Source organism: Parambassis ranga, chromosome 19, assembly GCF_900634625.1.
Source record: "Parambassis ranga chromosome 19, fParRan2.1, whole genome shotgun sequence".
Lineage (NCBI taxonomy): Eukaryota > Metazoa > Chordata > Actinopteri > Ambassidae > Parambassis > Parambassis ranga.
The window spans coordinates 6,352,463-6,365,605 of record NC_041039.1 but is presented as its reverse complement, the minus strand read 5'-3'; the positions used below and the strand labels follow the sequence as shown (position 1 = coordinate 6,365,605).

At 42.0% G+C, this 13,143-nt stretch overlaps 1 protein-coding gene across 1 annotated transcript in view; it reads right to left on the bottom strand.

Annotated features, from left to right (window-relative positions):
- The window catches only part of ankfn1a (ankyrin repeat and fibronectin type III domain containing 1a), a 60,662-nt gene that overhangs the window by 9,735 nt on the left and 37,784 nt on the right, over positions 1 to 13,143 (bottom strand). Inside the window, exons 10-16 of the mRNA XM_028432085.1 lie at positions 10,149 to 10,343; positions 7,482 to 7,595; positions 7,137 to 7,234; positions 5,258 to 5,348; positions 4,422 to 4,529; positions 458 to 557; positions 217 to 349 (exon numbers count right to left, since the gene is read on the bottom strand). Coding sequence (XP_028287886.1) covers positions 217 to 349; positions 458 to 557; positions 4,422 to 4,529; positions 5,258 to 5,348; positions 7,137 to 7,234; positions 7,482 to 7,595; positions 10,149 to 10,343 — 839 coding nt within the window. The remainder of the gene's footprint in view (positions 1 to 216; positions 350 to 457; positions 558 to 4,421; positions 4,530 to 5,257; positions 5,349 to 7,136; positions 7,235 to 7,481; positions 7,596 to 10,148; positions 10,344 to 13,143) is intronic.

Sequence of the window (13,143 nt, the reverse complement as noted above, 5' to 3'; positions counted from 1 at the left end):
TGCAGACATACAGATAATTAACAACACACTGGTAAAAACTGCAGTGTCTCTGCAGTTATTTGTGCTGCATCCAAGGGCGGCGGACTGTGACAGTTACACAACCAGAAGGAAAACGCTCATTCATCATATTATAATGAGAAGAAATATATTTTTTTCAATATTAAAATATAAAACAGAAGTATGACTTTCTTTCAGAATTTAGCAGCAGCAGCGTACCTTTGTAAACCAGAGGAAATCTTGCATGAGGGAGCTGCTGTAGGAGTCGTCCACCTCCACAATGGGGATCTGGTCCTCTGCTGTCACTAGTAAACTGTCCTTATGGTAGAAGACAGCTGCCAAATAGATCCCTCTGCACAAAGGATGATAAATATCAGGGAAATGAAAAATTTAAGCTAAGCTTGATGGCTCAAGGATAAGAAAGTATCATCCCAGAACATAAGAAAGGTTCAGAACGAACCTTTTCAGAGTTTTCACAAACTTGTTGGAGGAGTTGAAGAGATGTTTGAGGCTTCTGGAGACAGACTGCTTTCTGCTGGGGTTCTGCAGCTTCGAGGTGTCTGAGGGAACAGCAGAAAGATGCTAAATCTGTGGGGAGGTCATTTTTCTGCAAGAACCTGAAAAAGATGTTTGGCAATATTTTGGTTTGCATTCCAAACATTTTGTGTATTTCAAAGTTGAGTATTTCAGGCCATGGTGCTGCACTGCTGCAGGGCAGTGTGCGGGGGTCACTCGGGTCGAGTCTCTCTCCCACGCTGCCAGTCTGACTGAACTTTATCTCATCTTCATTCATTCGTTTAGCTGTCTATCTCTTTTCCCTCATTCTTCTGCCGCTCCCTCTGGGCCGTCATCTGGGCCCCCGTGAGGACGGCGACCGGCCACTAAGTGATGCCAATCTCTAGACCAGAGAGACCTTTTTACTCCAGCTAATTAGGCGTCACGTAATTACCGTCCTGGAAACAGACAGACAGCCAGACATGGAGCCAACAGAAGCTCACAAACATGCTGGCGAGCTACCGTTCTGCGCAGTGGCTTGGCTACAGATGACCCGTTCTGACTTTACAAACAAACAGTGTACAAAGATGTGAGATGGAAGGCAGTTTCTGTATTGTAGCATACATATGTTTACAAATCTTTCTCATAGAGGTAGAGGGAGTAAATTTGTAGAAAAACTAGCAACTCCTTCTTTATCTTGTAAATGAGGAATTAGCTTGAGGTCACCTTAGGACAGACAATGTCAATGGACTTCCAGCAGGCACCTTTACATACAAGAAGGGCAGAAAAACATGGCTGTGATGGCGTCTCTAGTCAGTGAGGTTTTCAGTCCTCACTGGGTCAATTTGACAATGTGAATTGTGGCTTTTTGTTTGAAATTGATGCACGGCATGTTGCATCTCTTTCTATCCAGAGTGTTTCAGAGCAAAACTGCACAATAACGAGGTCTGTGTCAGCCTAACAACCTCTTTTCTTTCTCCAGTCTGACTGGTGTGTCATCAGACCTTTTTGCTTCCCACCGCCTCCGAAACATTACACAACTGTACCTGCAGCAGAGAGTCTGCGAAACATCTGAACAGCCATTCAGCAGCAGCAGCAGCAGACTCATGAAAAACACACACAAGCTGTTATTTCAGTAACAGGTTGAGGCTGCCACCAGTTCTTTCCCGCTTTTAAAAAGTCTCTATGTGTTTGCAGCACTGGAGGCTAACTAGGTTTGACAAGTGGATAATATGACAAGCGCTCACCGGCCTACTGTGCAGCGGCACACGTCACGCTGAATAAATAAAGAAATGAGTTTTGGTTGGAGCGAGGTGAAAACATGATTGGAGTTGATTAATGAGGCGCCCGCCATTCCATGCGGCCAAGAGAGAAAGGAGAAGAGTTTTTATTTTATGTTTTAGCCTCTGAACTGTTGTGACCTTTCATTTACAATGTGGTAATTACAGTTTAGCTTCTGTGACAACAGTTATCACAGACTCACACAAGGTACACCAACTCTGACAGGCAGATCATTAAAGCCGGGACCCTGTAGCTTCCAGGTAAAAAAAAGATTTAATTCAAGAATACAAATGTACCTAAAAGTCTGACAGACCAAACTGGATGTTAAGGTAAGCCTTAAAGTTGTCCAGAGTGACATGGTGGACAACATGGAGGACAGCATCTGCTGGCAATTTGGGTGGAGGCTTCCATTTCTCAACGATTATCACAGCAGACAGTCCCACTTTCAAAGAGTGCCTGCAGCAGCCACTTCCTAAGCCACCTTTTCAGCACCAAACGGCAGACAAAGGACGACTATAGCAGCAGTTCCACGGCAATTTCTCCATAAATTGGGCACTCTGGTTACTTCTACAGTGCAGGCAACGACGTGTGCATGCAAAACTATTTTACTTTGCCAGCAAAAGTCACCATTTTTTGCATCCCCTTTGATTAAGTCTCGAATTCTTCCACAAGACATTTAACTGTTTTCATGCAGATAAAAGGCAGCAGTGTTAATAAGTTAAACAAGGAATCAAAGCTTATCTTGTGATTTTATGTGTCCTCTATAAGTTTAACCCAACTAAAGCTTCTTGGTTATTGTGCTGACTGTGGATAAAAAAGAGACAAGCCTGCTTTAAACAGAGCTCCATACATGCTTCAGACTAATTAATGACTTAATTATTGAGCCTGATGCAGAGAAAACAAACCTCACCACACGTTGGATGTGCATGAGAGCTTCTCCTCCTGCAGGGAACACTGCTGCCTGTGTGTGTGTACCTGTATTACTAATGTTATGGGGACATAGATCTGTTTACACAGTGTGACTGTGTAAAGTCTTCACAACATAAACCATTAAATTACAGTATGAAGACCTGGTTCGCAGTTAAAGGTTAAGCTGTGAAGTAGTTAAGGTCAGCGTGTGGGTAAAGAAAAGTTAGAGTAATGTCCTCTAAAGTGATGGAAATGTGTGTGTATCCCGCGTACACACACACACACATCGTAAATTAAGATATCCCGGCTGCTAAATGAGCTCTCTCTGCTCTATAGTGGTGGCTTTGTACCCACACTGATTAATTTCACACATTTATTTTTGGCTCTCTAAGAATAAATTGTATAAATATACACCCCACAGAGCCACACACACACAGTGGGTGTATGTTACTGCAGCACGCACAGCTGGGATACTGACTAATTGAGCGTAACATAAATTCAAACACACACGACCGACTTTGAGACTTTTTCTCCTTCGGGTTCTGTTTTTCAAGGGTCTGTCCAGAAATGTGCAGCAATGAGAAATCCTCAGAAAAAACACACGTCTGTTCTGTGTGTGTGTAAGCTGGCAGTGACCCTGGTGACATCACAGCAGTAGACTTGGGTGGAAACACACAAGACACACTCATATAGCTTGTGCCCTGAATACTTGCAGAGCACAGATCCTGCACCATCTTCCTCCACTTTGCTCGCTGATAACAGCACAATAACAACAATAACTACAAAACTATAACACAATCAGGCCATGATATCCATAACAAAACAACAAGGAATAAAAAGGTTTATGCAATTATTATACAAATTTACACAGCATGGCAAAGCAAACCTTTCCTCATTTGTTGAACCTGTCAACCTGACAGACGCCTCAGACCTGAACTTGTAGAAACATTTCTTAAAGCAGGTGGACACACACACACACACACACACCTCTGGCTAAAATCCAAGGTGTGTTTTGTTTTTTCAGTCCAATGGATGATTTACAAAGCAGCGCTGCATGTGTGACCAACTAAAACATATAAATGGTCATAATCCAGACTGGCTAAACTTATTAAAGCTTATTTATGTACACATGCTCCCCTGTCAGATGTGTGTGAGCTGGGCTGCTGTAAAGACGCATTTGTCTGTCGAGCAAAGTTTGAAAGATAAATGTTAGGTAAATCCGTTTTTTGAGCGTTGTATGAAATTGTTCACATTTGTTTGTAGATCTTCGCTTCACAACATCGGCTACCTATTTCACCCTGGCGAGGATACATCAACGTTTATACTGCTAACCACTGTTTTCATCTCATATCTCTTTTTACTCCCTCTGATGACTCACCTCTGTTAGGTCTGAGGTTTAAAAGCAGTAGAGCCTCAAAAATGACATCAAGGCATCAAAGTGAGGCAGATCCACAAAGACCATGAAGTAAACCATCATTTTGTGTGTCTTTGGGCATTTTTTTCCCTCCCACACTGCTGATATTTCAGCTTTCTTAACGCTGTTAATAAAAAAGTAAAGTTCATCTGGTGTCAAATAGCAACGTTTTAAAATCAGGCAGTATATAGGAGATCTGTTGGGATGTATCCACTAAGCTCCGACACACACTAAAGTCTCTCCGAACATACTATGACACTGACACTGACCGCTTCTTTTGTGACTTACATCATACTTTAGCATCTTCCAGAGATTAGACACTCACCTCCACAGCAGTAGTGTGTGTGAGTGGCTCGGACCTGCTGCAGGAGACGTTCCATGGCCTCTATGTGGCCCCGCCTCTTGGGCTCCCGTCCATCACTCTCCCTCCAGTCTGAAAAAAAATAACAACACAAAATTTAATGAGTAAATTAGTTTCCTAAATTCGCTAAGATCTCCTAAAAAAATTAATATTTACACATATTACAGGCTCTTAAAGTATGTGTGTGGTCCTATGTGTACCATATCTACAAAAAAAACCTATTAATAAATGTATTGGATGGACTAATGGAGTTCAAGCATTTTCAAGGTGCAGTCACTTTGTCTACTTAAAACACACACCCACACACTGTCTGTGCTTCTGACATATGCACACACACGCACACACCACACCTCCATACACACAGACAGACAAGTGAAACAGGCAAATGCACACATAACTGAACACACACAGCTCAAGGCTAAAGTGCTTGAATGCTGCAGAAGAAAGGGAGTCGTGACGAAGAGACCGTACCAGTGTTCCAACCCGAGGACCTCAGAACAGAATGTTCACATGATTCACAGCTGACACACACATTATTGCTGATCCTAACACAGCCCTGCGTTTGTGATTAATGGAACTTAGTTTGTGCGGCTTCAGACAGTATCCTGAATAAGAATTTTTTTTGAGCTGTGGATGTGTCTGTGGAAAACCAGGATACTGAGGCACCTGATCCTGGTTTGTGATCAGATCTCTGCTGCTTAAATCCACCATTTTAAACCAAAGGTGAAAAAAGAGTAAGTGAGTTTACACTAGCAGAAAGTTTCCAAGACGAAAAATAAAGAAGGTAGGAGGGAACTTACTGGATGGTGCAGCCGATGGAGGCAGGGAGGAGGCGGGTGGACCCCAGCCCCTCATGTTATAAGCCGACACTCGAACGTAGTAGAGCTGACCCTGAAATATAAAAACCCATCTGTTAATTTAAAGCTGCAAGTTTGGAGAAAAAATCCTTTTGGCTGCAAAACAAGGTCTGTACATTCACTATGTAAACAGCTCATCAGTGTTGGACCTCACCAATGCTCTATGAATGGGAGACTGTTAGAGCATTTTTCCATGTCAGGTGTCCACATACTTTTGTCCAAGCAGCGCACACTCCTGATTCTTGTCCAGTTTCTTCATATTATTGTGTTAACCTTGTATTAAAACTTTCAGTCATACTTGACACAATTTGTAAGTATCACCTCCTGAAACGGAGACTTCCAGTTCTAGCTGTAATGTTTTGTCAGAACATCAGTCACTGGCAGTGTCTGAAATCTTCCTCACTATAAAGCCCATCCTACTCAGTATATAGCCCACTACATAGCATGAATTCCATGTTGTAGTAGTATTGTTCAAATGAGTGGTGAGAATCATTAGACCCTATATAGTGGGCTCAGGTTATCCTACAATGCACCATGAGTAGCAGTCATAATGGCATTATGCATGGTGATGCATTGTGCTTGATATTTATGTGCTTAGCAGTGATGTGGTATGTTTTAAGGATGCAACAGCAAATAATTGTGCAGAGAAAATGATGAGTGGTGTCCAAATATATATATATTTTTTTAATTGTGCTAATGAGCTCACTACATACATAGTCCCCTATAACAAACTCGTTATATAGTGAGTGTGCAGTAGTGAGTAAGTGGGTGATTTTGGACACTAGGATGCTAGCAGGGTTAGCATTTAAAGCTAAAGAAAATACTGTGTGACTATTATACATCTTTTGCGATGTGTTGTTTCACACTGTGGCTGTTTCCGAAACCACACACTCACTCCTAACTCCCAATAGGGGGAGTTCAATGTAGGGCACTATATAGTGAAATCATTGGGAAAATACTTTTGGATCATTATGGACACACTCCATGGACCCCTCGATCGCTGCCGGCTAAACAAGCTACGTCACTAGTAATTATAAACTTTACTTATAAATAATTTATTGAAAAAACTTTTACATTATTAAACGGATAATTATATTTGTAAGGCAGATCACAATGGTCCAGTTCCTGTTCTTGTTATCGATGGGCTAGTTACCTTCTGCACAATGGATGGCAGGACCATCTGTTGTACTTTTCATAATGCATTGTGGGACACATATATACATACATATAGTGCCCTCTATGTGAGCAGATAATTACAACACATTACAGTAGGCTGTGTCCAAACGTATTTTGTAGTGCTGTCCAAATGTGTAGTGAGAATTTTCAGTGTATATACACTGAGAATTCTCACATTTACATTTACATTTGGACAGCACTATTTGGACACAGCCTACTGTAATGTGTTGTAATTATCTGCTCATCGAGCCAACACTTGCACTGAATTCAATAAATGTTATTCAAACAAGATGGTTCAGTGACAGAAGTTTTAAAGAAATGTTAATTTTGTTTTTGACTGGGGTGAGTCAGGGTGACAGCAAATGTTTGTTTGTTGTGTTCCATTATCCAATCTGAATCTGAATGTGTTCAGGGTTGTCATGGAAGTTTGTGAATGCAGAGTGCTGCTTTAGATGACTGATTACGTTGGAGAATATGAAATATTTTGACCTGACAAAATGATATCGGGGAGGAGCCGCACTTTCAACTCGCAGCAGAGGATCTGTAACTTCTGCATAGAGTGAAAGGACGTGATAATTGTGTGTTATGTCGAGGCGGGGGGGGAAAGAAGGAGTCAGACGGTGTGGAGGAGTGATGCTCTCGTTACCGTGGTGAGGCCACTGATCGTGCACTTCAGGCTCTGCAGATTATCCAACACCATCTCTCCGGCAAGCTGCGAGAAATCTTTCAGGCAGCTCCACTCCACTACACACAACACACCACACACACAGAGTAAGTATAAGGTCCTCTTATCTTTTCATTACAAATCAATAGTTCTCTCTGAGAAGATGAAATTAACATTAAGCTTCTCAGCGTGTGGCCTCCAGCTCTTTCAACTTGTTCTGTCTGTGAGGTAGAAGCACATTTTGTTCACTTTCCTGGCCAATAAAAGTGATGTTTGTTGTATTTTATCTATCTTTGAAACCCTCTTTACAGGGTTTTTGTCTATTACCTCTGTACTTAGTCACCACTGTGGAGTTGAGACACTGCGGCTCCTGGAAGGTGACAGTCAGTGTGGTGCTGCTGCTCACGCTCAGACGAACCATAGACGGGGCCTCTGGGGCACCTGAGCAGGGACAGACGGGGGGATGTGGATGTTAGGAAAATACGACACAGTTAACCAGCAAATGTTTTTCTTCTGAAACCTGTAATGTGTGAAAATATCAGGCCAACGGCAAGCAGGGAGCTTTCATGCTGAGGTGCTCGGCTGATTCCCTGCTGGCTGCTGTCATTTGGAAATGCAGCTGCACATCTCAGGTTATTACTGTGAACGACTTGCACTTCACATAAGCATCCTCGGAGTGTCATTTTGCCGCAAGGAGCCGCTGAATGAAAGTCACAGCTGAGAGAGCCTAATAATTCCTGAGAGGAAGGAAAAAACTGAACAATGGGATGGGCTTTGTCTTAACGTGGTGATACGGAGAGGCAGAAAACCTGATTCACTTCACCAGATGATATCTCATATGTTCTTCCTCCAATTACTGTGTGTGGACACAAACAACAACAACAAGACACAAAATGGTTGCAAAAACAGCTTAGTCTCATCTCTGTAATCATTTGTGGTGTCTCTCTTCTTTGTCACTGCGGGTATCTTTGTGGTTGTTTTGTGTCTGAGCTGTTAGTTGTGTCTAGTTTATGTCTCTTTGAAGCTATTGTGTTGTAACTCATGATGTGTCTGTAGTTTTCCTTTACACTCATCGTGTGTTACTTGATAGTGTCTCTTTAATGCTGCATGTTCTTTTACAGTCAGTAAGCATCTTATTATGGTCTCTGCGGCTGTCATGTGTCTCTTTAAAGCTGCCTATTGCTTTATAGAGTCTATTTGTGTGTGTTGTTTATTTATCATTAATTTATGCTCAGATATTAGTACTTTTAAGACACAGAGGTTACTGTGATCAATATGCCAGCACCCACTTCATTCATTATTCCCCCCCTTACCTACACAAAGCATGTCACTGTTTTCTTTGTCATCATCATCATCATCATCATCAATGGCCTGCTGAGGTGTGGTAAAGGAAGAGCTTTTTCTTTTTTACACATCACGTGCGAACTTTCTTTTTCTTTTTTTTAGAAGTAGTAAATTAGCAGCTCAGTGTCCTCACTGAGCAGGAGCAGCTGGATCATTTACGTCCGCCACCTGCTGAATATATTCCTGCCACACGCTGTGGGTGAGCAGAGATGTGGATGGAGGTGACTGGATTGTTGCATAAGGTGTCCGCGGGGCCCTGCAGGGGGTTCAGGTGGTTAATTTACCTCAGGCCCTGCAGGTCGACTGCTTCAGGCCTAAACAATGAACAGTTCTATTCTGGTGGATTGCTGGTGGGTGAAAAAATAGCTACATTACACAGTGCTGCAAGTGCACACTAGTGGACATTTTTGTTCAGATTAAGAGGTAAATCAATCTAATCTGGACAAAAGAACATGTAGTTTATACATTGAAGTGATGTAAAAATAGTTCAAACTAACAATCCTGTTAGATCCTCACTGATCTCTGTGCCATGTGCATCATTGTGCACAGCTCTCTCTCTTTATAGGTGCAGTAAATTGTCTTTTTTTAATGTGATGCATTTGGTGTCAAGAAATAAAGCTGAATGTAGCCATCCAGTCCACTGTCCAGCACAAGAAGAAAGACAGACGGTAAAAAAGACATTAATGACAGACTGACTTCTGGGTCACACAAATAGCCTACATATTAAAACGAAATTGAGCCATGGAAATGTTTTTCATCTCAGTGGCCAACGAAAGGTCTGAAAAGATCATAGCAGTATTCGTTTTTGTGTCACATCAATAAACAAACAATGCAATAACAAGCGGATTCTAAACTGAATATCAAATGAATGAACGATACACGGACTGTAAGCTTGATCCGGTTTGTCCTGTGTGTCTGAGCCGTCTTTCATTTGCATTTCCATGAAAAGGGTAATTACAGCAGTATAGGCATCCATTTTAATGAAAACAGTTTCAGTATTGTTAAGTCTGCAGAAATAAAGTAAAGTGTGAATGTCACTAATATGACTGTAACAGAGGCAGCGGCTCTCATTGAGTGTAATGAGAGATAACGTGATCAAATAACAAGTCAGCAGCTTCATGGTAATGATGCGAGAATCTCATGTTTCCCCTCATAAAGAGTACAATCTAATTATCTATCACTTCATTATCACTTCTTATGAACAGGAAGTACGCTCCTCACAGACGTTTCTTCTCAGTCTGTGTCTCAGTTACTGGGTCTGGATCTGAACAACATGAGAAATATTCATATTTTGCTTTTTTTTAAATTTCTACAGATCATAAAATGATAATTTTAAGTGTTTAATGGCTCATTGTCAATGTTGCATTTAACTGGGTGTCTGCACACTAATTTTACCAACCTTGACACAAAGCATTCAGTGTCACCAGCAGATTTCTCTTTATACAATCATCTACATTTGTTCTGATGTCCGGAGTGCAGCCATTCACATAACAAACCACATGATTACCTTTGTTTAACTGTTTGTTCACTCTTAATTGGGAAGACAGAAACGTGCATTTTAGGAGTTTTTAAGGGTTTTTAGGTCCCTTATTTCAGTCCAGAACAACACACACACACACACACATACACACTGTTGCTATGGTGACTCACGTGCATGCTGGAAGCCAGTCCTCATTCGTTTGTACAGTTTGCACCTCCACTCCCAGGCTCTCAGCTGTTTGTCTTTGTGACAGGCCTCTAAAGAGAGGCCGTCTCTCTGAGCCTGAGCTGCCAGGTCTGCCGCCCGCCGCTCCGCCTCCACCACCAAAGAGCTCAGGTGAGCCTCTCGACTTTCCACGCTCACAACTGCAACAAGAAAAAAGTTTCACTTGTGTTGTGATGGAAAACAACTCTCACATAATTTATGATGTATTAATATTTTCAGATACAAATAAGAGTGACCAGATGGTTGGGTTGGATGTGGACAAGTATGTTTGCAGAGAAACGGAATATGAGGGTTCATCTGTCAAGGCTGCAGCCTCCTGGCCTTTCAAAAGCAGACAAGAGACACTGCAGAACTAGGGAAAAAAATAAAAAATAAATCAGGGCCACAAAAGATAAAAACTGTGTGTGTCCATAAAAGGACCAAAGCTGCACAGTCAGCCGTAGGAAGAAAGAGTGTAGAGAAGGGCCACACCTTGGCCTTCATGGTGTCATTTGAAGGCTGCAGATCCTGAATGGAACTATTAGCTAAACAAACTAATGTTAATGAATATCGTGTAGATGAAGCTTGTCACAGAACAAAGTGTTGGTCTAGTGTGTGAAGCCTTTACGGATGGAAACACATTCTGCTTTGTTGAAACTGAAGAAACAAGTGTTTATGAGTGTGTTTTTCTTACTGGAAGTATAAGCAGTATCACATATATCTTGTGTATCGTGTCGTTCCACCTTTTCATGGGAGTCGTTTTGATGGTTTCCCTGAGTGAAAGGTGACAACGCGGCGCTGGTATGAAGACTGATGGTAACATTCATCAGAAAACACAGCTCCGTGTGTGTTCCTCCACATTTGTCACGGTGAAACGCTCAGTGTGCTGCCAACTTGCCCAAACACTGCAGCTTTACTGCGTTCTTGCTCACTCTGCCGTCCAGTTCTTAGTCATGGACCGTGACAGCAGCATAAACAAACAAACAGCAGCAAACAAGAACACCCTCATTCACACAGACACACACACACAGATCTGCATTTTTACTCTGAATATGAAGATTTTAAGCATCTAAAATCAGGCAGTAAGGAATATTTCCGCTGAGATTATAAAAAAAGTAATTGGTTTAATGTCAGAGTGGCATAATGATGCAGCACCTGGGTGTCAGGTTTAGTGCAGAATAGCATTCAGAGAGAAATTCAGATCTTGGCCCTCTGTTATAAACACACAGATCATTTTTCCAGAACAAACTCTCGAGCTTATAAAGCCAGGAGTTCACACAAACTCTCTTTCCGAATGTTGGCCTTCAGCTGCAGAAAAGTAAAGATGACCTGCTTCTAAAGGTCTTTAGTTGGGGTGTTGTAACTTGTGTGCAATAACCACAAGCATTGACCGTGATTAGTTATCTCTGTGCTGACTGATTTGAGTCTGTAAATGGCAGCAACCATATTACAAACCTGGACGTGTCATTTCCTGCTAAGCTTGGCCTGTCAGAGCCCAGCTAGCTGCTAACAGCTGCTAATTGAGAAGGCTGTAAATTAACAGGCTGCTGTGCCTGAGGAGGAACTGCTGCACACAGAAACACATTGTCTAACTGAAGGGGATAGAAGGGGCCCTGAGGGGCCTCATAAATTATCACACAGGCTTCGTAGGTGCGCTTAGGGAGACACATTAACACACACATAGGCAGACAGAAAACACACACAGAAGGTCATGTTTCCATCACTTCAGAAGAAAATATATTAAGTTACATTGAATTACTGGAGAGTTAAACAAAATGTAGTTCTAACTATACTTTAATCCTAAAGCCAAACCAATACATGTGATTGAAATAATTATTTCCAAGCCTCTCTTTCGCCGTCTGCTTGTGCTGCTAAATTAGCATTAGCAACTTGCCCTTTTCCCAGCTGTTTACTGAACACTCGTTCCTTTTGAAAACAACATGAAAGATATTTTGCTTAAACTAAACTTGTTCGCTTTGCTTTGAATGTGGGCTACTGCTAGCATGTGTCAGTCTGTAATTCATCGTAATGTCTGGTGCAGAACTCCTCAGGATAAACTTCGTCACCTTGCTTGCTGTATCTTTGTTTTTGTGGTTCAGAGGTAGATCTCTTGGATTTTTGTTTTGTGCTAACAGTAATGCAGCTCAATGCAACACGTCTCACTATGGTAGGTGCTGTGTTTACATTAGCTTGGTGGCAGTTTCTAGTAAGTTCTCATTGTAAGTGAAGCAGTGGTCAACTCCACAGGTCATGTTTCTCTTTTCCATGGTAACATAATGCTATAACAATCCGTACTGTACTCGTTCCTCACTTAGTATCTTCTAACAGGAACAATAGTGACCCCTTCAGGAAAAAAAAGTACTACATCTACTATATTACTACAAACTGCTCCTTTAAGGGTTAACTCATAGATTCTTCAACATACTTGTATGGAAACTGACTAGTGTGCATGTGTGAGACACACACACACACACACCGGGCTGACTGATTTACTTGGCACTTGAGGAATGACATAAACAGAGAGCAGCCGGCCCCTGGAGGGAAAACACAGCAATGTTTACTTTGTGTTTGTTTACAAGGATGGGATTGTACCACCGCCCAGAGTCCACTGTTTGGAGAGCTCTCGAGGCCTCGTGGTCCCGCAGCACAATAAATCACTTAGCTGTAATTGCCTTGGCGTTACATGCATCATTGGAAAAGTTAAACCATTAAACGACATATCTCGTTAAAGCTGTTCAGCAGGGAGTCACGCAGGAGGCCCGGCTCACTGTAAAGTAGCCACTGTTTTACCTCCTTACACACACACAGCCAGACAGACAGGGGGGGCTAAAGGAGGTTTCAGGAGTAAAGTAAGAACCACCTGTCTATAGAGAGTTTATGGAGGACAACAGGGAGACTGATGAAGGGAGATGGAGAATGTGTGTGTGTGGCAAGTAAAGGAGACCCAGACTGGGTGGTAGA